This window comes from Pteropus alecto, unplaced genomic scaffold (genome assembly GCF_000325575.1).
Source record: "Pteropus alecto unplaced genomic scaffold, ASM32557v1 scaffold87, whole genome shotgun sequence".
NCBI lineage: Eukaryota > Metazoa > Chordata > Mammalia > Chiroptera > Pteropodidae > Pteropus > Pteropus alecto.
In genome coordinates this window covers 20,912,389-20,937,896 of record NW_006443225.1, presented here as the reverse complement: position 1 = coordinate 20,937,896, position 25,508 = coordinate 20,912,389, and the positions used below count along the sequence as shown (strand labels likewise).

Below are 25,508 nucleotides of genomic sequence, written 5' to 3'. Positions count from 1 at the left end.
TGTAGGTAGATAAAAAGGTGGAGGATGGATGAGTGGTAGGTAGGTAGGTAGGGAGATGATTGATAGATAGATGACAGACAGACAGATAGATAGATAGATGAATGGATAGGTAGATGATAGGTAGATAGATAGATAAATGAATGGATGGATGATAGAAAGATGGATAGTAAGTAGATAGATAGATGGATGGATGGATGGATGATAGGTAGGTAGGTAGACAGACAGACAGACAGAATGAATATGAGAATGAATAAGTTTCCTCGCAATCAGGACCAGTCGCAGGCTGGAGCCCACAAAAGCAAAGCAAATGCTGAAGGACGTGAGGCAGACCGACGTGCCTAGGGGGTGCTGTCAGCCAGCCTTCGTGCATCTCTGCCCCCGAGCTGGCCACTAGGGCCCCGCCGAGCATGCTCAACCAGACCACGTGACTCCATCTCCGTGGAGACATGGCTCCATGGAGGAGAAGTTACAGGCCCTCGTCCACACCAGCTAGAGACTTCATGTGACAGACTTCACAGAAGGACTGGAGAAGTTTCAGATGCCAGATCAGAGTTCCCAGCAAGCATTGACAACAGAGACACCGAGGGGGTAAGAAGCACAGAGCGGCCGTTACGACACAGCCGTGGGGGTGTGTGCTGTGCGGCACCGGGGTGCAGTGAGAAAGACTGTGATCATTCCTCATGATGCCGGGCGGGGACCAGGCTTATCGTAGTGATCACGTCCTAAGTTACATAAATGTCTAACCACTCGGTTGTACCTCTGAAAGTCATAGGATATTGTATGTCAACTATAACCGAAAAATAAAAACAAATTAAAAAATAATAGAGAAATCAAGGATTGAATTTTAACAGTGTCCCCCGGAGAGCCCCGCTCACCTATAAAGCCTCGAATCTTTTTTTTTTTTACTATAAACTAAAAAAACACAGTTTAAGCTTAGATCATATGGCTTTTCAACTGATTCTGCAATGAATAATGTCAACATGTGAGATATGATATAATTTGGTTTCATCTTCACAATTACTTAAGGTATCTATATATAGATTTGTTTTGAATAATAATTTTTATCTTTGCTATCTAATTGGTAATAAAGAATTTTAAGAAATACTTCAGTAAAGATCTGTAGAAGGTAGAATATAGTGAAGATGGACAGCTATGACAACTCACGTTCCAGCGACCACAGGACATCAAACTGTTGTCCATCTCGACCACTAAAACACCAGTCGGACACTGACTCAGACTGGTGGCAGTCTTGCTTCTTCCTGACAATGCCTTGAGAAGTCTTACAACAATTCTATCAAATTATGGATTTATTTTTTTCTCACAGCAAGATTTTTAACGATAGAGAGGGTTACTGTATCATAAATATAAGGATATTTAAAAGAAGATAAATCAGAAAATATTCTTGTTCAAATAATACCTTTCTGGCCTCTGGATGAGCTCAGTTTGAGTCTCTTTGAATTAATGATGGGGTCTGATGGCCATTACGAAGTATAATGATTTAAAATTTTTATTAAAAAAAATTATTTCATGAGTCACTCAGAAGTATGGATAGTGTTGCTTAAAAGTAGGTAGATATCGTATGTGAATTCAGTTACAAATAAATTATACTCTTCCCTTTAATTCTGTCTTATTCTACCCATTCAATACCCCTGATGCTTTTTTGACCTCAGGTTTTTTCATGAACTCTACCTGCTGCCTCTTGGGTGGTCCTCCAATATCCCACGTACCTCGGGGACTTAGCACGGGCTGTTTATGCCTGGAACTATCCAGGGAGAAGCAGAGCTTGCTCTCTCATTTCCTCTGGGTGTGTGATCGAATGTCACCTTCCTCACTGGCTTTTTCTGTCTACCCTGTAGAAAATGGCCATTTATTCTCCTTTCCTCAACAGAACTTTGCTTTGGTTATTGCTATGGTCACTGCACTAGAGCAGTGACTGGAAAGCAACGTTACAGGTGGTTAGTAAATATTTGTTTAAGTGATCAACTTCATTAGACAGTTACAGCTTGTTATGGGCAAAGCATTGTATTACGCACTGAGAATGCTTTAAACAAGAATAAATGGACCTCGAATGAAAAAAAATCTTAGAGAATAGTGGAATAAACATAATTTTCAATGTATAATCCAAAACATAGAAAGTAAGAAAAGGTTACACTATATTATCTGGAAAGAGAAGGGAAAGATAAATTTGAGTAGGAACTGGGAGAGACAGGCATGAAGGGTGAGACGCTGGAGCGAGACCTTGGCCAGGGCCGGGGTCTCTACACGGCGATGCTGGCGAAGGCCACCTGCCAGCAGGAGGGTGTGCGGGACGGAGGAGAGTAGGTGAGTTCTGGGGACAATCCCGCAGCCCAATGACGCCCAGGACGCGTGGCCTCAGAAGGAAGCAGCAGCGAGTAACCATGTCCGTGTGACAAGGGTTGTGTCTGATTTTTCGGTCTAGTGCTTCCCCACATTTGTGACTACGAGGACACTTTTCTAAAGCATTGAAACATAATGATGTCCTCTGTGATAGCTTTTTAAAAATAAAATATAAACAACTGGCATTAAGAATGATCAGAAATGTAGTACCATGTTTTATATATATATATGTTTTTAAATTAAACATACCATTTTAGAACCAAAAAAATAGTATGTGTGTATATGACATACCCATGGGAGCATATACATATGTTTTTCATCATCATCCAGGCAATGATGAATAGTCGTATGGATTCTAGTGCCTCCTGCAGTACACCCATGTGACATGGATCTGAGCATGAGCCCAGAGCCACCGTCCAGGCCACGGGGACCATCCAGTATCTTTGAGGAGGGGAATTACGTGAGGAGGTCTGGGCTATGGCAGTGCCGGGGGTCAGAGACGGAAGACACCTCCGAAGCATCTCCGCACAGTCCGCTAAAGCTATGGAAGAAAAGGCAACCCACAGAGGGAGCAGACGCCGGCCAAAATGACGGGCAGAGCACCGGTGACAGCTCGTGCTCATGCTCCCGAAGCGACCTCAAGTGTTCCCGGAAGGAGGTGGGGAAGGTCCCCCAAGCATATCAGCAGCGACCAAGAAAAAAGTATCTGTTCCTAGTTAGTGAAATAAGATAAAATTAGATGGACAACGTTTTCTTAGCTGCGGTCTGGGGATTGTGCTATTTTTACAATTTGATATCTTAATATCATGTAGACCCTACTCTAGTTTTTGTGTAAGACTCAAAAACATATTCAACTTTAAGACTTTATCTCTGTTTGTTTGTTTGTTTGTTTGTTTTTTAAAAAGATTTTCTCAAGGTCATCTGGCATTCCGGCAAGGGAGTTTACAGGTATACCTTGTTTTAGACATAATGGGAGTTTTTGAAAAAGTAAACATAAACGGCACACTTTAATAAATAGAATGATGTAATAATGCGTGAAAAAAGTCCATATGTAAACTCTAAAGGAAAAGTTATTTGTACTAATGAGTCCGCCTCAAACTAATCTGTCAGAACAGGTTTCCAGTTATTAGAGTTTCTTAAAGTGGTTTCTCCCTGTTTAGCTCTGGCCAGTTCGATGTCTGAGATATGCTAACATTTTTCAGTATCACTCCGCAAATTCTGTACCATTATGCACCTGTAAGTTCAGCGATGAATGAACTACACTTGTTTTGTTTTCCATCAGACGCAGGCAGGGGTCCTCTGCCTTCCCCGCCCCCTCCCTTACGGGAAATTACAAACAACCAACCTACAGAGGAGTGAGGACCGGGTTTCAAAGGCCCCAGGAATTCTCAAGCGCTCAGTGCGATGCACACCTCCGACGGTTTTGCAGGTGTGCCTGCGGCACCTGTGTCGCCGTGCGAACCCCTGGCAGAGATGGCTCGGCTCTCTTACTGTTCTCGTCCGCTTCTCTCAAAGAAAGTGGCATTATTCTTTCCAGAGGACATTAGATTAAATCTTTATGGCATGAGAAGATGAGGAAGTTACGCGCATACTTTTTCAATTTTAAAGCAAGTCATGAGAACATTTTCCTTCTTTCCCACACTGAGATTTTAAGTGTGCAATTATTGCCTTAATTGGATTACGGCTGCCTCTGGGTTAGTTTATGCCTTTCCAAGATGAAAACACGCATAAAAGATATGATTGAAAATGCAATTGCACTGGATTCTGATGATGGGATAATTCAGATATTTTTATATACCCAGTGGACAGCAAACAATTCTAGTACATTCCACTTTTTGCAAATATTATCAGCGTAAGATAGAAATTCATTTAAGGAGTCTATTTGCTTTTATTGCCAAGCGTTCTTTATACTTTAATTTTGTTACATTCCCGCTCTCTCATATTTTATATGATTTGAATATAGAAACAGTTAATGCACCACAATACAGCCGACTGACACAATTAAACATAAGTAACACATTAGATTTTTTTCACGCGACATCGCTCTGGCTACCCCGCCGTGTGCATGGCTGGGTAATTATACATCTCCCGACTTGCCTTACGGTTTCTTCCTGCTGTTTAATCGCAGACCTCAGCCAGCACAGTTTAGGGGGGAGACTCGCTATGATTTTTCCGTGAGTCTTTTATTTGCCATGTGCATTAAGGCGATGATCACCCGCATAGAAAAAAAAACGAGGGGGGTGTATAAAGACACAGAAGCAAAGGCGAAAGATGGTTCAAGTGCGTGCGGCATCGAGACTCACAATCGAACCAGGAAATCACATGGAAGTAATCAGCAGTAGATCCGTACTTTGTACCAATCATATTTATAAGAGACACGTAGCCGTTACCATGTGTCGTTTCTCAGGCACGAGAAAGAAAAGGCATCAAAAGGCAAATCAGGCATTTAAACCTGGCTGGCAGCCCTAGCCCTCCGAGCACACTCTCTGGTGCATAAAACTTCTTCGAACAAGAGAAATGTTAGCGTTCAGGTTGCAGGTGACAAAGGGACCAAAGGGTACATTATCACACTCAAAAAACAGCATGTTTCTGTCATTCTTTGGCGTCTGACACAGTAATTGTGGCTGACGGTTCTTCTGTGTTTTAAAGTATCTGATAGCATCTGAGGACCTCAGAAGGAAGAATAGAAAGTGTCGCCTTCAACTACAGAACAAGTCACCTGTCTAAGACGGTGGATAGGGTCGGTGACAGGACACACCGGGCAACGCTTCTCTGAGACAATAGAGAAGATAAAGTGGTAAAGAGTTGTGCTTTCTAGAGGAAGCTTTCGTCGGCCGGCTGTTCGTGACAGGCATACTGCTCTGCCATAAAACAGTTTTATTATCAGACTCTGATTTTTAGCTAAATCCTAGTGGCTTTCCCAGTCCCATAATCACCTTTGTTCTGGACTTTCGGCCGGGGTGACTATGCTGCTCCATCTCCGTCAGAATCGGTCCCTTCAGGGCAGATGACAGATGGAGGACCCCTTTTAACCCTTTGAGATGGTGCCTGTAGTGAATTCTCTTAGGAACAGGCTCTGGACCAAGAAGTTTAGCAATGAATATCCTGTTAAATATTCAGCTTGTCGTGCACAATTACCTCTCCCCGTCCATTCTGAACTGTTTCATTTCCTCCGAGAGTTATCACTGAAACTGGGTGAATAAACAGAAGTTTCAGGCTCCCCTCCCAAACCTTTCAATGGACTTCCAGGAAAGAAGATCAATCACTTCTAGACGAGCGAGCGAGCGAGCCCAGCCTTCTGTGCTCGTGCCTGAATGAAGGATGCTGAGCTAGACCGACACTGCATTTGATCTGTTTCGCTGTTGATTTTGATTTTGCAAACCTTTCTAAGGGTTTCCATAGTAACAAGGGAAATGCCCACTCTCTCCCCACAACGTCTTGCAAGCATGTAGCTGGGAAAAAGATAAAGGTTAGGAGAGAAAAGCTACAATGCCCTTTCTGCTCCCGGGATGTGTCTGAAGAAGTCCTGGTTAGTCTTTTAATAAATCGGGTGTGTTTCTCCCACCGCAGTCCCATGGAAAAGTTGGGTCAGAATTTACTTACATCTCTGATGTCTGCGTTTGCTTCTGTACATGGTCATTCTGAGAAAATCCGACTTTCTAAGAAGTCACCGCTTTGCCCACGGAGACAAAGAGACGGGTGATGCCCCTGCTTTGCAGTAAGACTCGCTCACTGACAGAAGGTAACCAGCGATCGCACAGTGAAATCCAGGGTAATACCATTCTCATAAAATTACAGGGGAGACGTTACGCCCGAAACTACTCCATCTAATGCAAATCTGCCGGAGAACACTGTGCCGCCTCCACCTCCCCCGGCCGGGCTGACATCCGCGAGGCTCTCCAATGAAGCCTGCACGACTCAGGGGCCGAGCCTGGGGCGACGTGCAATTAAGAGCGGATTCGTACGTTCGGCGAGAACACCACAGCTGAGATCTGCATCTGAAACATATGTAGAAAACCCCTTGCTTGATATTTACCGGTATTGAAAACTCTCCTTTGGGCCCTATGTCTTTTAGCCACTCGAGTACGTTTAGATTTGTGTTTTATTGTGAAAACCGGCTGAATTCTCTCTCCTTCCCTGAGCTCTCGCTGCACTGTCCAGTCATTAAAGCAATGATCACTTTTAGTTTCGTCTGTTCCTTGAGACCGACGACTTCGTAGGCAAAGCGGGAACTGCGTGTTTTCACATGACACCCCCGGGCCTTGTTGGGGGCGGGGGGCGCAAGGCGGGTCTTGGGCTCAGTGCGTGCCTACTATGTGCCAGCACCCTGCCCCGCTGCGAGAAGCTTCCACACAGCCTTCTCCCGCCTTCACCCCGCTACCTCGCTTTGGTCCCGAGCCCTCTATTTTCACAGAATTTGGGGCACACCCTGGTCTGCACGTGTTTCTCAGTGTCACCTCCATGGGACAGTGCAGGGGCTGCCTTCCTGTCTGGTCCCCTCTGCTCCGAGGGTGGCAAACACCCCGAAGTGCCTGGAATGTGGAAAAATCCAGGAGGGGTTATGCGGCAGTGGGGACCTGCACCCTGACTTCCTGGTGGAGTGTGAAGCCCCACGTCCCTCCCGGCCCGGAGCAGAAGATGCCTGCAGCTGCCCACGCCACAGTCCAGAGCCAGCGAAGGCAGGCTGCTCGCCGACAGCGGGGGACACCATGCCCACATCGCTCTCCACGGGAGGACCGTTCCCGTGTCAGACAGCTTCGTCCTCGAGTGATGACATGTCATAATCACAGAAATCAGGAGGTTTCAGAGGATTCCCGTCCGGTTTCCCCGACTTTTGGCTGACGACTGCGCTGCTCAGTCAGACCCCGTGTCAAAGTCACTGTGGTCCCATCTCACTGAATTTGTCCACACACGATATGAGGCACCAGAAAAGCTTTCCTTGTGTTTTCTCTAATGGTGACATGAAAATATTTCAATAAATAAAATAAGTAGCCCTTTCTGACTAACCCAGAAGCCACCTCACATCTCACAGGACCTTCTCTGCCGAATTCTTCTCCACGGCACTTTATAATGACCCGAAATAGTCGTGTCTGCGCGTCTGTTTTTCGCCTGTCTGTCTCTGCCTGTTAGAACATAAGCTTCCTGAGGACCGGGCTGTCTTTTCCTCAGAGATGCCTGTCCAAGGTCGGATCAGAGCCTGGCACTAGGTAGGCTCTCGGTGAATACTTGCTTGAATAAATGACTTTCTATAACCAAATTTAAATGATAAAGACTATACACCATAGACAATTTTTCACCGAATTCGGACAATAGCCAAATTCATGCTCATTGACTGACGTCATTTTCTTACTTAATGCAAATATTTGTGATTTTGCAATTATCTTTTGGTCTGGAGGTTAATTTCAGTGAGTTCACCGATTTGAATGAAATTGTATATACTCACAGGTGTGAAGATATAGTTTATATTGACTAAAATGATAATAATGATAAAAGTTACTTATGGCATAAGACCGATAACCCATGAAAGCTATTGTAATCAAAATTAATACAGTGTCTGTCTGACACATGCGCTATATATATTTATGACATAAATAAATGTCATTGATGACTATTAGTCAGCAATAGCCTTCTGACACGGTCACACAAATGGTATTCATTTCATCTTTTCAAAGTACAATTAAATTTGTACTTTTTTACATTGTTAGTTTTTCATTAAAATTCACATTAATCTGAATGGTTTTTGCAAAGACCATGGAACAATTTAATTAACTTCATTCACTATCAAACAACCACGCAGGTAGCCTTACCCATCATCACACACTCACGGATCCACGTTAGGACAGATAACCTGACTTGTTCTCACCAACACTAGGCCAACTCCGCCCTCCCAGCCTCATACCAGGGGGACCTCCCGAGGGTCCGTCAGGAACGGCCACCTTAGCGACCCCTTCCTACATCACCTTGCTCACCTCAGTGCATATAAAGCGTCTACTCCCGAACGGTATATCTGGGCCTCGTTGCTTGGGTCCTGGCGGGCTTTACACCATCAAAATTGGGGACCTCAGATATACCCGAGGAATCAAAGCCAACTTCGAGGGTGCCTTCTGCAGGACAGGAAGGAAGAGGAGAGGAGAGTGGGGGTGTGCGTATAGGGGAGGGGGGCAACTTTGAGCCAGAACAGTGGGGAGGAAATGGGCTGAACCCCAAAGGCCCCGAGTAGCCACGGCAGTCTTGAGAAAGAAGAACAAAGCTCGAGTTATCATGCTTCCTGATATCAAACTATACTACAAGGCCATAGTCATCAGAGCAGCATGGCACTGACATAAAAACAGATACATATGTCAATGGGACGGAAAAGACAGCCCGGAAATAAACCCGCACATGTACGGTCAATTAATCTATGGCAAAGGAGCCGAGAATATACAACAGAGCAAGGACAGTCTCTTTAATAAATGGCATTGGGACAACTGTACAGCCGCATGCAAAAGAATAAAACTATACGGCTACGTTACACATACACGACGATGAACTTGAAATGGCTTAACCAACTCGAACATAAGACCCGAAGCCATAAAACTCCTAGAAGAGAACGTGGGGGGTTCAACCCTTGACATCGGCCTTGGCGACGATTTTTTGGATCTGACTCTGAAATCAAAGGCAGCGAAAGCAGAAGTCACGGACCGCATGGAGCTGACAGCTCCGCACGAGGCAGGAAACCAGCAGCGAGACGAAAAGGCGGCCTACTGAGCGGGAGGAAATATTTACCAAAAAAAAAAAAGAACAAACGATCTGAGTAGAAAGTGGCAGAGGAGCTAAACGGATACTTTCCCAGAGAAGACGCGCAGACGGCCGGCGGGCGCGCGACAACATCGGGAAAATGCAAACCAAAGCCCCAGGGAGACGCCGCCCTCGCCCGGCAGAATGGCCGTTCCCCAAACGGCCAGAGATGGCACGCGCTGGGGGGCCGCGGAGGGCCCGACGCAGTTCTGTCGCGAGCATTCACTTTATCGGCAGCTGGGCCAGTGTGGCCTGCGGGCTGCAGGAAGAGGGGGTGCACTGGGTGGCCGGCGGAGACGCCGTCAAAGGCTACTGGGATGTCACCAGCCACGCGCTGACATCGAGGACACGCTGTTTGCCGGAACTCGTCACGGGGAGGGAGCACCGTGCGTGTTCAGAGGAGCCAAATTAAGAGCAGCCATTCCTTAGGGCGTCACACGGGGTGCCAGGCTTTCGTCAGCATTCTATACGCATGACCCATGGATACCAAAGCGTGTTCGAGGGCGTTCCGATACCCACTCATCCTCGCACGCCCAATAAAGGATTCTACGGGTTCACTGACAAGGATCCTAAAGACACTTATGTAGCGGCAGAATAGGAGCCTAATCAGTGCACATGATGTGTTAGCACCAACCTAAAGTCCAGCACGGACTTGGAGAATGTTCTTCATGGAAATGAATCAAGTGGGTTAGAATGACCTGGAGAAAGTTTCCAACTAAAAATAGATATAATTAAGCCGGAAAGCTAAGTGTACACAGACACACACACACGCACACACACACACACAATCTTGCAAATATAGGGCTAGACAATATGGTGGTTTGTTCACAGTATGAAAACATAATATTTAAAGTGGACAACGACCAACATTAAGGTGTGTGATTCATTACGGACTTTTAAAACATACCAGCTAAGTGTGAATTTCCATGTATAGGTTCCATTCAGCATATTTTGGTTTCTAATGATAATATTAAAAATTGTTACTCAAAAATTTCCAATCGTTTCCAATATAAAACGCGCATAAGATATCTGAAGTGCATATTAATACCGTTCATTTCATCCCATCTGCAAATTAGAAGCCGCAGCAGCCCCGGCCTCCAAATTCCTTTCCTGTTCGTATTTAGTTATAATTATCACATTGATGAGCTACTTCAGCCTGCCGGGGTGAAGAGACTGAATTTTCAGGTATAATTTAGCATCGCGTCGCCCAAGGGCATTTTGGGAATCTGGCACGAATCCTCATTTTCTGTGCATTTGTGTCCGCTCATGGGCTTCAAACCACCGGGATGGTCTTTGACCTCGCACGTGTATTCAAAGACGACGATCCGAATACACCCCGGGCTTGCCATCGGTAGCACGGCAGTGCAGGAACAGGAAACATGTAAATGACCTTCCTGGTTCTCTTTACCGTTATAAAAACCATTTTTGGATATTTTCTTAAGTGGCCTTTGGATGCAGAAACAGGCGCTCGAGGTGGAAAAAAAGAGTCTCAAATTTTATTTTCCTAACTGTCTCTTTCAGTTGGGCGAACACTAAATATCCTGTTATCTTTAAATCATGCCTTGGAAAGCTCTAGAAAGCCCACATGGACTGTGGGATAAATATTTAAACGCATCATTGGGGACTCACAAAACATAAACACAAATATAGCATGCGAAAAGGTGATTATTCAGTTTTAAAAACCTTTGGCTCTCAACTTCTAAGACTACTAAAATAAATGTTTGTAAGAAAACAGTATAACAGGAAAGGCACTCAGACACCCGCTTCTAACTACCTGATCTTGATTCAGTGAGAACAAATATTTATGTTTATTTTTGCTATTTTTTGATGGGGTGGGTGGCATATATCCCCAGTATCATAAATAGCCACGTTTCCCCCCAGATTAGATTAACCTAATTCTTTATTATAAAATTTAAGACTCTGTCTATGATCCCTCACTGAAATTATATTAATTTCACTTTTTTTTTTGGTAGATCCAATACATATGCTCTGTGCATGTGCATCGTGCCATCCAGATGATGTGGTCATGTCGCGTTGATTTAGTGGGGAATACGGACATCCGCCGAGGGATGTTCTGGAAGAACATATTCTGTAAAGTCTGAAGCCCTGAGCGTGGCCCTCGACGGTGAGGGGCTCGCCCTTCTCCGAGGCTGTGTGACCGGCTGCTGCATCAGGGGTGCTGATGCGGGATAGACTCACAGGTGACCATGAAGCGCCAGTGGGAGAGGCTGAGGTCCGTGGAAAGCTGGTGGGAGCTTGCTGATGTTTGAAGGGACGCAGGTACACAACTGGCATTCGACAAATAACGTCGCTAGAAGTTGCTCTCGCGTTGTTGGTTACCCACTTGTCATCATACTCCAATTATTCATTACTCAGATTAAGATGACAACGGTCACTGGAATTCTAATCAGATGGAGCATGCCAGATCCTGCACCTGCCGCTCTGCCAGCCCAGGGCAGATATGGCGACCTGGCGTGATGGGCCAGGGGGCGAAAGTGAGTGACATCTGCAAGGACTCGCTGTTCAGGGGTGCGGTGACCTACGGGGTGCTTCTGTCATGCGGACCCTGCTGTTGACAACGACGCGGAGGAGGATGCTGGACTCGGCGAAGGTGGAGAGAGTTACCTGAGAGTTTTCAAGCCTGCAGTGATGGAATCGAGTGATGGAATCGAGGGACAGATTAATTCCCAGGTCCTGTTCCGCACGACAACAGGTAAGAGGGCCGGGATGACCCTCTAATCACAGAACAAGGCGGGAGCTGCTCATCCACTCAGCTCTGACCCCTGACCCTGACCGTGGGATGCTGACCAAGTTCTCTTCCGGCCGGTCAGGAATCGGCTGCAGACAGCGGGTTCGCCCCTCGGCACCTTCCGCAGAGAGAAATTCGAGGGAATCGGCGTTACCCTGCGCTTCCCTCGGTGGCTCTCCAAGCTGCCCCGCGGAGCTGCGCGGCCAGGGGCGCCGCTGCCCGCCCGGGCCCAAGAAGCCGCCGTCCAGTGTCCGGTCGTGTCTGTTTTGCGATCGTGGCACCAATGCCATCGCTACAGATGACACGCCTTGAGGAGGAGGGAGCAGGAGCTGGCTCCGGAACCGGGCGGTGCCCGCCACAACCTTCCTCGGCAAAACAGATGGCGCGCGCTGTGCGTTCTCAGCTCCCGGCTCCCGAGGCAGAGAGAGGGATGTGGGAAGAGGCCGGGATGGATGCTGGAGCCCGTGCGTCACACGCGCCGTCGGCGACGGGGCCGGAGACAGCGATGTCACGAGAGGTCCAACTAGAATGCCAGAGGAGATTATGAAAGGCCTCTGATCACGGCGATGACATTTTTCAAACAAAAATCTTGTCATGTTTCTCTCCACTTCAAAATGTCTGACGGCTTCCACTGAATTAATTAAATCCACGGGAATTGTACCAGTGGATTGCACAAGAGTTCGTCTCTATTCGCAAAAAAAATAAAACGGAGATAAAGGGTGCAAACCTTCGGTTATAAAGGAACCGAGTCATGGGGATGGAAAGTACAGCTCCGGGAACATCGTCGGTGACATTGCAGTAACTCTGCATGGCGACGGGCGGTACCAGACTCACCGCGGTGATCGCCCCGTGCGGTAGGTAGGTATATACATGGCATCACTGTGCTGTCCGCCTGAAACCAAGGTAATATAATATGCCAACTATGCTTTAAGTAAAAAAAAATTTTATAGTTTACAACTTCAGCTGGACAGACAGTGACTGAACACATGATGCCAAAGTCCAGGTGACACTTCTGTGTGTGATTCTCACGTGCGGAAAATTTATACTGACGAGTACGGAGGGCAGATGCAGGGCCTGATACACGCATGAAGGGGACGCACTGTCCACGCAGCACCCACATCCAGACGCCGACCCCTTCCTGCCTCTTCCCACAGTTAACCGGAATGTTGACTAATAACACCGTAAACCAGTTCTATCTGTTTCTGAACTTCATACAAATAGAATCACACCCCGTGTACACTGGTATTTGGCTTCTTGTGCTCAAAATTATGTTTGTGACTTTAAACATGGTGTGGGGACTGCCGTCCCCTGCGTGGTGTCTGGGAGCGTGGACACATTCTGCCGACGGGCTTCTGGGTGGTTTCTGGTGTGGGGCTATTAGAGATATGTTTGTGTGAGGCTTCCGGTAAACACATATATTCGTTTTTAGGGAGTGTATATTTACAGCAAGGAGTAGAATTACTCATTCATAAGGTAATGTATGATCGGCCTTATTAGACACGACCAAGACTCTGCTTTAATTATTGTAGAGATATAATGTTTTCCAAAGTGGATCAATTTACTCTCCCCAACAATGCACAGGAGTTCCAGGAGCTCCATGTCCTTGCTGGCATTCGTCGGTAAATTCGTTTTAATCATTTAGGTGGGTGTTACTGATATATCACTGTAGTTTTAATTTGCATTTCCCTAGTGACTAATGAGGTTGAAAACAGCTGTGTTTTTGTTCATTTGTATAATCCTCTTTTCTAAAGTGCTATTTCGAGTTTTTCCCCATTTCTCTGTTAAGTTTTCAGGGTTTTTTTTTTTTTTCCATTCAATTCGATTTGTAGAAATTCTCTGCAAATTCTGAATAGGAATCCTTTCTCATACATATGTATATATGCCACACTGTGGCTTGCTTTTCACTCTCTAAATAATGCAGTTGATAAACACAAGTTCTTATTTTTAATGAGGTTCAATCTTTCAATTTTTTTCCTATTGTGGTTATTATTTTCTGGTATCTTTAAGAAAGCTTTGCACTCACCGAGATAATGAAAATAAGCTGTTACAATTACTTCTAGAAGTTTTATCATTTTCGTACTCAATGGAAAATAATTTTTTCTGCATGGTGTGAAGTAGAGGGTCAAGATTAGTGCTTTTTTTTTTTTTTTTTTAGCATTTTGTGTCATCGTCGATACTGATGGAGTCCCAATTTATCCCACACAGTGTAAGAAGCCCATCTCTTCTCTACCGTGGTCCCATGTCACCGTCATTATGAATCGATGGTCCATGTGTGCGTGAATCTCTTCTGGATTCTGTATTCGGTCCCATTTGTCTGGTGGTTTAGGCTTGTGGCATTATCACACACGCCGCCTTAATTATTGCTACTTTATACAATACCAAGTCTTGATATCTAGTGCGATAAGTCTACCGTTTTTTTCTTTTTTTTTGCTTCGAGAGTGTTTTTATGTTATTAGTCTTTCGTATGTTCGACATTAAATTTTAGAATAAGATGGTCAGTTTTCATTTTAAAACCTACTGGGACTTCGATTAGGACCGCACTGAATCTACGGATTAATTTAGTGAGAAATGATACCATAATAGCAGGTCTTCAAATCCACGACCAGGATTTGCAGGTTTTGGTGTAGAGGCCTTCCACATCTTCGATGAGCTTTATTCTGAAATTTTGGAAATTTTGAAAGCTATTTTCGATGATGTTCCTTTAGAATTTTGTTTTCTACATATTTATGGCTTTGGATGGTACATAGAATACATCTGACGTTGTATATTGACATTTTAGAATTGCTACACTAATTCTAATAAATCGGTCTTGACTGTTTTCGATTTTTTATGTGTCACTCCAGTTGTCTGTAGAGATAGTTTTTATTCCTTTCCAATGGCTCTCACCTCAGTGCATAATATTGAATGTGAGCGGTGAGAGTGGACATCGCTTTCTCTCTCTCCAGTTCAGGGCAAAAAGTGTCCATAATTTCCCACTAAGCATGACCTTGCTCTTGTATGCGTCTATTTCTATTTTCAGAAACTCCTTATTACATTAAAGACATTCCCTTCTATTTCCAAGAGTTTTTAACATGTTTAGACGTTGAATTTGGTCAAATCTTTTTCTGCAGCTGCTGCTGATGCATGTGATTTCTTCCTCCGTTATTCTAAAATGTTTTGCTTGATTTTCAAACGTTGCGCCAGACCTGCATTTTGGGAAGAAACCCAGTGCGATCCTGACATTCGTCCTTCCTGGGCTCACTGCCTTTGATCCACTAACATCTCGCTCTATTCAGATGTTCACATCTACGTGCACGACAAAGCGAGAAGGCATTTTCCCACCCCACTGATTCTGATCGCCGATCTGCTTGTGCTTCCTTCGTTCTGTGTGAAATCTCCCCCTGCCCCCCTTCCTTTCAGGAGTCAGAGCTGCTGTGTCGGTGGTTGTCACAGCGCCTGGGGCATCCTTCTGCGACGGGCCTATCTATCCGTCTCCACGCTAGACTCTGAGGGGATGAGAATGCCTGTATTTGTAGCTGAGGAGGTCTGCTACTAATCTTCCTCAAATTAAATGGGGCTGTGCTTAATTCCTTAGGGAGATAATCAGATAATAATCTGGACGTCTTACTCTTCATTTTTGAATCTTATTATACCCTTCCTCAATTCACTTTCACTCTGTCTACTTAATGATGACTATAAACTGTTCTTATTAAAATGCACAATTTAATTTTCCTCCAGCGAAGAGATTCAGAAAGCTAAAATGTAACCTGTACTTTCAGAGGTGGCTAGAATGTCCCAGATTCGATGTCAAGAGAGATGTACACATAGAGGGCACCCTCCCTGTAGCCCAGAACACTGCATTTTGCATGTGACAGAAACCAAAGTCCCTTTAGATTTCCTTCAGGAGCAGTCTGCTGCGGGCACATTTGTCATTTCTGGATCTTTTATAAAGTTATCCTGACAAACAATACAAAATCTGTGTACTCCAGTAAAACTGAAGAAAGTAATTTTAACTTTTAGGTTTAATAAACACCAGCCATGTGGAAATCTTCCGTGCTTTCCCTTGCCCGTAAAAACGTTAGAACTGTAAATGCTCCCAGGGGCTGGATCGCTTTTCTTTTTAGCCTCCAAGGTCACTTTTACAGGGATAAGCATTTTGGCATCATACCATTTTAAAGCAGTTATGCCATTTTTTTCTCCCTGTAGATTCGCCTTTCTGACTGGGCTTCACCGATCAATTTATAAAAATATATGAAATAACAGACGCTATCTCCCCAAACCAAGTCCTCCGCCATCCACGCTTCCCCTTCGTTTTCCTGGATTTGCTTTAATTATTTAATATCTGGCCGTAGAGCTTAAAGACTGATCGCATCGTCTCTATTATTTACATGTGAGAATGGCAGACGATGATAGAGGATTGTTCTTTCACATTAGTAATCTCTAATTTACTTTATCTGCATCTTATCCTTGGCCGTGCATTTGGATTTATTTGTACCTTGTTATTCTGTCCCCTGACGTTCTTAGATGGTAAGATTCCAAGGTCTCTTCCAAACTAACCCTCCACTAATGAACATGACACAGTATTTGAAACACGAAGGCGAGTTTTATCCAGAACTATTCTATTAGAGGAAAGAACAATGGGAAACTGAGAAGCTCCTCAGTTAATCAACGGCCTTGGGAGGGAAGAGATGAATAGGTGAAATACTTCGCATTCTCACGTCTGCATTTTAATGCTTTTTCTTTAATGTGTCCCAATAAAGAGTCGTAGGATTAACCCGTACAGCCTTATCGACTTTCTCGTGTTGTCCTCAGCTGTAAAGTACCACAGTGGGCGGAGCGAGGAATGTGAGCCGAAGGGCAGATGGGGGGATGGGAGGAAACGGGCATCGAAGGGTCTACACGACAGCCCTCCAACGAGCCGGTCGGCAGGATAACCATCTCAGAGATCCCCATGCCACCAGCGCCCTCCAGAGGCAGCCGGGGAGTTAACGCATGCTCAGAACGCTGAGACGCTGCGGGTCGTCTGCAGAGATTCGGAGAAGCATTCAGAAGACTTCTGTAGGACACTTCGTAGACGCTCCCGGAGACCGTGCACTGCACAGAGTTTGACGAGGGTCGGTGATTCTGCTGACTACACAGCACGTGTTCTCATTTTCACAATACTCTGTATCTCCTCCTGTGACTGCTCCATCCGAAGAAGGTATCTATCACTTAGAAGCAGTAACTTACGAAAAACTTAGACTGCAGTGTCCTCAAAGGAGTGGACTCTAAAATAAATTCGATCATCCGTGTGGAACAAGGCTGGTGTCTATCAGGAAATCAATCAGCAGGATCGCCGAGTGAATTCAATAACATTGTTGCTTTTCATTAACGTCTTCGTCCCGTTCGGTGTGTCCCATCACGAGCATTCTGAGTCCGCGCCCACAATACTCGGCGCGGGGGACGCGCTGCAAATTGTAAGGAATGAATTGAAATGAAACAGGATCACAGACCCAAAGACTGTATTATGCGTATGGCAGGCATTTGATAAGTGCATGTTAATTGATTTAATGGATCCATGTAAGAACACATCTTTTATTTTATTAACTTGTAATAGACTACGTTAGATTAATCCCCTACGAACATTTCTTTGGCTGAGCCGCCTCGCCGGCCGCGGCTCGGGGGGCTGAGTGTGGGGTCGCATCATCTTACACTCGCTTGCGTTGTCCGCTGAAATGCAGACGCCCCAGCGGGGACAGACTCAGGTCCTTGAAAGCAACTGCGGATCATGCCCGAGGGAGCGGAGGAGGCAGCAGAAAAACGGGGGGAGCTGGGCAGAGTGCAGGGGAGGTGGCTAGCGCCCTCGCCCAGCGCCCTGGAGCCGACGGGTGACGATGGAGGTGACCGGACTGCTTATTCCCCGTCGGTTCCCACCAGCTGGTCACCAAAGCCCACTGTGTGCCCCTTGCAACTGCTCTTCTGGGCGCCTTTCCACGGTATCTCATCAGCCCGCCCCAAGGCTTGTCACCCTTTCCCTTCGTTATGACAACAGCCCTTTTCTCTCGTGTACGCGCTGACCGGTTGTGTCCCCCGAAATCCACACGCTGAAGCGCTAATCCCTAAAGCCACGGCGTTAGGAGGCGGGGCCTTTGGGAGCTGATGAAGGTGGGCGGGGCCCCCACGACAGGATCAGGGTCAAGAGACCCCAGAGAGACTGCTCTTCCCAGAAGCTCAGCGCAAAGATGTCACCTGAGCACACAGCGAGACGGTGGCTGCCTAAAAGCCAAGGGACAGGGCCGCAGGAGGTCACCGGCCCTGCCCGCACCTTGGTCCTGGATTTCCCAGTCCCTGGAACTGTGAGGAAACGCATGTATATTGTCGAAGCCCCAAGCCCACGGTAATTTGTAACAACAGCCGTGGCAACTGACAACATTCGAGGGTGTTATAATTTCTGTATTGCTTCCGTGTCCCCCATAACTACAAACTCTACCCTGACACATATGTGAACATACGCACATGAGCTACACAGAAACTTTGAAATTCTTGATTGTCTTCCCAAACATATGGGATAATGTTTAAATGTCGCCTCAATAAATTTAATTTAAAAAACTAAAAGAAAGTAAATATCTCTCTCCATTTTAAACCCACCATCCCAGCGTTAACCCTCACCGGGCCCGACCTTCTGGATGCCAAATTCTCTGTAGTCCCTTAAATACATGTGCTACTTCCCCTCACTACACCTGTTCACACGCCGTCAGCGAGAAGAATGTCTCTTCATCTTCACGTGCAAATCTTCACACTGTCCTTCAATACTGAGCTGGCCCTCGGCTCCCCCGGAAAGCGTGGCCTGGGACGAGCCTGTGCGTTTGTCATTCACGTCACGAGTCTTTATCATGGCTTCACACAGGTCTCTTTTACTATCTGATGACAAGTTTCTTGAGGACAATGATCACTTCCTGCTCCCAATTTCATCTGTGCCACCAGATACAGGGTGGGTGCTCGACACATATTTATGGAATAAAGGAACGTGACAGGCACAGGTATCCCGCACTCGGTGAAAGCGAGCCGTTACTTACCTCTTTTGCGTGCTAATGCTTGTTCCGCATCAGCTTCCATGACGAAATGTGAAAATAAGAAAGAGACTCAAGAAAAGATCTCCACGTTCAATGGATTCCAACCATTTTTCTGATCTTTCTTTTAAATTCTCTGTCACTGGCTTGCACTAAAAACCACCACCCGTTGTACAGGACAAGGGGGCCCTTTGGGTGGGAGGCAATCCACAGTGCCAACAACACGGCCATGCCCACCGGGGGTGGGCCCTTCCCAGACGGACGGTGTTTAAGTAAAAAAGTCGAAAAAGCAGCTGCCCTCGTACAACTTACCACGTAGGTGGAATCTGGAATTTGGAAGTAATGATTTTTTTTTTCAGTTGGTTGGTAATTTGAGAGAAAAGCAATATCACTTGACTTCGCTCTGAAGCACCATTCCCAAAAATCTATAGCCACAGCAATCTGGAGAAGTCCCAGCTCCCGTAAACGGAGGAACAGAAAATGGTTTTGTTTTCTGCTGGTGCTGGATGTGTTTATTTCTTGCAAAATGCTATCGGAAGTGGGTAAAAGGAGGGTAGTTCAGGCTCATCATTTAGAAGTACATGCACCGAAGGCACATTGAAATGTCATAAAAAGTCACCTCGCCTGCCGGCCAGGTCAGCCATTGCTCTAAGGAGTTTTCCTTAAAAACAGCTTTAACTGAGAAAGCAGCAGAAGTAATTGCCTCTTTTATTTTCCTTTATTGCAGAAAATATCGATAAATACTGCTGGTTTTAAGCATTTTCCATGCAGAGGCAATCTTTATGTTTTTCTATTTCCAGGTTGATCAGCAGTTTAAATTGCCAGGCAGAATATGTTGTAGGTACACTTTTCTGATTCAGAAAGTCTCTGAAAAACACATTTGGTTGCGATCATAAAGGAATAGGCAAATTGTTTCTTCTCGACCTCACACAATACCGTTTCCTGGCAGGTACGCTGTTCTTATGCCTACATTTACCACACTTTCTTTCCTTTGAAGGTCATAAGTCAACCCTTGACCAGGTTTAACGGCTTATATAATTTCCAATCTATATCTAGCACTGTCTGAAAATAATTGGCTTATGTGATTGACCACGCATTTTACTGATGCAACACTTGTAACTCTTTGTCAGCCTGTTTAATAAATTTTTGTTTTAGCCGGGGCGTTGGCAGCTAGAGAAGAACAGACTTCTCTACTGAGAAGTCTACTTCTCTACTTTCACTTGCTGAGGCTTGACTCTGACGTCTCCGCCGACGTGAACATTTTCTGCTTCCCCGCGACCGTCATTCCGCATTGTTCCTCCAAGTGCGACAGCTCGGCACACTTATCCGTGTGCACGTAATCGAGCCTGAGCACCCGGCACCCCTCGAGAGGGGTGTGTGTAATCCCTGTGTCATTTCTGTGTCCCCCACTTGTCATCGACATTGTTTTAGGGTTGGGTGGGGACCCAGTGACAGGCAGCTGCTACTACACACGACACGCCAAAGTCCGTGAGACAGGCTCGGATGTCTCACTGTAGGATCGGTTCGTTCACCTGAGTAAATGCTATTTGAGGGGGTTAGGACCTGATTTTGATCACGACGTGATTTTGATCGCGACATGTTCAAAAAAAAAAAAAAAAAAATCAAAGGATGAAAAGTATTATGCCTGAGATCAAGGTTTGTATATTTACACTCGAGTAACAAACTAAGACCTATTTCTGGCATCTGGACTTCAACAAAGTCTCAGACTACATGGAGGAAGGAATAAACCACACTCCTAATGTAATCACACCATAAGCAACTCAAACTTAATGTCCACAGGTCTCAGTCAGTAATTCCTTAGCTCTGGGATTTCATAGATTGGAAAAATTCTAAAAGCGACATAAAGAATCACCTATCACTTATTTCCTAAAGAAAAGATCCTCCAACATAAGCCACGATGGAAAGTCATGGGTAGTGTAGCATCTGTGGAAAATGGGGTGGGGGGCGGGAAAGACAGACATTCGTAACTGCTCGTAAGCACGAAACATGAAGGGTTTGACAGGGAGACAAAACTGGCTTTTCAGAAGCCAAGAGATGTTCACATTTGATAATATTTGTATCCGAGGCATGAACATCGTCACATATTCGATCCCTAAGTCAAATATCGAGTGCTAAAATTTTAATTCATAGTTTAGTTTTAAAAACATTCCTCAACTTTTGGGTGGTAATTTTGGTAGTTATAAATGAACTTTCGATTACTATTTAGGGAATCAAGCAATTCCCATTCAGTTCCCTTACATACGATATTTAAGGGGGTGTTTTGTAAGCCTCTATTAAGAGAAATTAGTGTAAAAACATTAGTGGAAAAACAATAGAATTGGTGAATGGTTATATTTGAGTATGTATTTGTGAAAAGAGAACTTCGTTAAAATCTCTTAAACCACATAAGTTATTAAAAGTCACATTATAACTAAAAATATAAATGTTATTTAAGCATATCTAAGAAGGTTGATGGAAAAATGCAAGTTAATTTTCTCCTGAGCTATTTATTTGCTAATCTTCCAGTATAACGTATATTTCTCAAACAGTTCGGAACTGGCAGTACGATAAACCTTATGTGTTTTAAGTCTTAAAACCCCTTCGTTTTAAATATTTAGCTAAGCACACTTATGTCCTGAGAACTCCAGGCTACTTAAAAGTAGATAGCGCCAAACTTTACGTCTACTTTTCCTTCTGAGACATCGGCACGCACCTTCTCGTAATCAGAGTTTAAGTAAAAATGAGGAAGACTGACTCTAAGGACCAACTGGTGTCGAACTGTGTTTCCTTTAAGAAAGTCTCCTCAAATATTCTGTGATCTTGAATTTCTGGCGTTACCTAGTAAGCAAGAACGAACCGCACTAACAGGCGTACGGGAACTGTTGTCACGTAATTCTCGAGTACCCAGCATACGCTAAAAAAAAAGAAAAAAAATGCTAGGGATAAAAGCCAAATGGTCCCGTCTGCCAGGATCAGTCAGTCGTGATGAGAACCAGGAGTGACAGGAACCACCTGCTCAGTCCTTGCACGTCCTGGGTAGTTAGCCCGGCTGCACGATCCAGCCCGTGAAAGGCACAGGGAGGCTGGAGAGGACGGCACAGCAAGTGGCCTTTGGACTGGTGTCGAAGGATGTAGCAGGGACAGAGAGAGCAGTGGTCGGGGACGAATAAATCGGGTCTACAGCCCGCCCTGCCCTGGGACCTGCGCGGCCCAGCGGTGTCTCCTCGCCCGCAGGCCTCAGTGTCATTGCCTGAAAGGCGAAGGGCTCTGAACGGTCAGACCTCTAGGGTCTCTGCTTCTAGAAGTTCTGCAACTCCTTTCCGATACCGTAACCACGTGGGGAAAGCGAGGTCTTCGCCCTTTGCCCCACGGCGTTAGATGGACATCTCTCTAGACACCAGAGCTTCCTGGCGAGGACACATTATTGAAATCCTCACTCCCTCCCTTCCCCTAATCATCTTAAGGAAGATGAGAGCCCCGATGCTTCCTTCCCGAACCCCCTCGAGAGGGACAGTCCCATCGGAAACCACCGACAGCCTTGCAGGCACTGTGCTCAAAACGAGTCGAGCGCCAGGCAGAGACAGGGACGAATGACTCTGTGAAGCAGAAAAAAGTACGAAAACGAAACGAAAGCTCTTCGAAGTCCTTTCGGTGTCTTCTTCAGACCCGGGCCCGGGCAGGAATCCATAACGAGGTGGGAAGCCAGGGCAGGCGGCGGAAGAAGATGCGGTTTTGTTCACCATGGGGAAGGAAAGAGAAGATTCCGAGAGCGGGAAAAAGCGAAGCCGCCGTGGAGAGACGCGCTCTCCAGAATCCCGATGTCCAGCGAGCAGGAGGCAACGCCGACCGCCCGAGGGGGTTTCGAGACGAAATTGGGAAAGATGACCCTGAAGCGTGCGAAGGACTGACGGTCAGATTCGAAGCACACGTGGAGTTCGCCAACTGCTCCCTTTGCAGAGATGCATTAAGAAGGAAAATAGTTAAAGTTGGCGTTGAACGGAATATAAAGGAAGTTATGCTTATTTAAGAAGCGCATGGGTTTCTTAAAAACTTATCGTTCACTAATCTACGGTATGGACATTTTCATTGTGAGAGCTCTTTCTTTCGTTTGTCAATCAAAGAAAACGACTTGGACGAACAGACAGACATTTAATAAGCAACTTCTGTGTACTGGACGCTGCTCTGGGCAGTTTTTGAGGGTACAAGAGATTGAAGAAAACCCAACGCGAATTATACAATTTGAAGAAGGAACTGCCATTGAAACAGCAAGTTCTGGGTTTGTCCCTACATGCTGGGTTGGTAGAAGCGTGTAGATTTTTAGCACGCTTCAAAAGTACGGTGAAATCTGTCTTTAGAGTGTTAGCAACGGACATTTCTTGCTCTCCCAATGCGGGCTCTGAGATCATCTTCAGAGTTATGTAAAATCTTTAGCATTATGTAAAAAAAAAAAAATTTGCCATGTAAAACATTTCTTCATTGTCTTATGTGTTTTAGAATGATTTCCACTCACAAATTATAATCAGAGTCCAGAAAAATGGAAGGGAACACCTTCCAGGCTACTTCAGGTATTCAGTGGGAAGATGGTCCATTGATTGAACCCAAAGAATTCCTTCAACCAAATGCAAGTTAAGACATAATGAGTTTCACCCATTTTATGTGCATCCGAAGCATTTTAAAAATACATAGGTAATGCTTTCTTTAATATTCACAATTTGTAGGACATTCACACTCAGTTTGGGCAGGTCTGTATGTTTACATTCGTTTTCAAGTCCAACAGCAGAGTGTTGGAGCCCATGGGGACAGGGCGGGAAGGGAAGGCGCGGCTTAACGCTTACTCCTGACCCAGCATCGCGACCTGGTGCCAGGTCTGCGACTTAAAGCAGAAGCACATTTAACTTTTGATAACAAAAGTTCCTTTGGTAGAGAGACGTAAAATCTTCCCTTCCTCTTAAAATTGTAGTCCAAGGTCCTACCTACTCGTAGAAACACATTTGACATCAAATCTCTTTGCCCGGTGGATTCCATAGGTCATCACAGGGGACTGCCACCTCATGGGACACTCGGGCTCGAGAGCTTCAAGGACACGTTCAAGCTTCACGTCCCGTGCAAATGTGAGGGTGCCGCCAGAGGTTCTGAGATGCCTGCTATGCAGAGACGTGTGGAAAATGTTGAAATACTCTTATTTGCTGAGATTCAGGATTGGCAGACGCGTTCTCTACGCTTTTGAATGACCTTAATCCAGTCAGCCAGCTGCTTTTCCCCAGGCTTCGTCCACAGAATTCTGTGTCCTGCTCCTTCTCAGCTCTGGCCGGCTCAATGGGTCACCTTCTTTGCTCCCCAAAATCTACTTCAATGATTACGTTTATGTCCCATCTTCCTACTAAAATGTCTATTTCTGTTTTTAACTATTTTTCATATAACAATGTTTTATGAAGCTGTCATAATTTTCAATAGGGATCTTAATTTTTGTCGATTTACATAGTATATTTCAAATGACAAATTTACATATTCTGTCACTTATTTTTGACATTTTGAACTTTTTCAGATGAAAAAATGTCAGACGCTCTGTTTATTACATGGGAAGCATTTGCTTCTATGTCTAAACTCAACTGCTGCCAGAGCTCGGAGTTTGAAGTACATTTCTGCGTTTCGATAAACTTTCCCATTTGCCTTATAATTAGAATTCATTAATGCAACACACATATTTTCTGTAATGCTTATTGTGTGTAGAAATAAGTGATCTAATGCGGTGGTTCTGTATATATTATTAATCTTATTATAACTATTAACAATATTAATGATATTAACTATATAAATAATAGTAACATCAACAATTACGCTGTGTTCTCTGTGCCGCCCAGCACTGTTCTAAGTGCATTTCGTTGTTTAAAAAATTCACGTACTCCACGTATATAATCCATGTGAAAAAGATTTGGAAAAACATGCACACTTATCATGTACAGCTAAGAAAAGGCTGAATAGTGCTAACTACGAAACGGTTTTATGAAAATAATACAAAGGGTGGGAGGTCTCGAAAGCGAGACGTCACTGTGAGAGGTTTTTAACTCCAGGAGCATTGACGGCCTGAGCCATCGGCACCATGTCACTACACCTGCCCGTGAGGGGGCCCGGTGGGGACAGCTCCCCAGACGGCAGAATGGAATTCTCTGCATAATATTTTTAAAGCTATTCCAATATTATTGAGATATCTGTGTGTGCATGCATGTCCACACAAATACACTCAGACAGGTCACGATTCACTTAAATACACTGGATATATATTTGAGTAAGGCATGTAATTTTTTTTTCACCAAATTATTGAAGATGTTTATCTTATGATTACACAACATTGGAATTAAACATTTTCGGTCCTCACGCGTTTGAAATTCGAAGCGTTTAAATACACTTTTTGAAGAGGTCTGGTAAGTATCTACTCCCCACGGTTTTAGATTTTTCTCATGTTATTAATTCACCGAAGGATGAGAGGAGGAATGGGGGAGAGATGCCCGGCAAACGCGGCCGGCCTCGCGGGAGGAGCGGCCTCTGGCGCCCTCTGCCGTCCGCTTCGCTGTCTAGCCGGACCTCACGCGAAGGGG

The 25,508-nt window shown here is 45.1% G+C and overlaps 1 protein-coding gene across 1 annotated transcript in view; it reads right to left on the bottom strand.

The window, feature by feature from the left end:
- The window catches only part of RALYL (RALY RNA binding protein like), a 174,916-nt gene that overhangs the window by 94,657 nt on the left and 54,751 nt on the right, over positions 1 to 25,508 (bottom strand). The window contains exon 4 of the mRNA XM_006924101.1: positions 876 to 905. Coding sequence (XP_006924163.1) covers positions 876 to 905 — 30 coding nt within the window. The remainder of the gene's footprint in view (positions 1 to 875; positions 906 to 25,508) is intronic.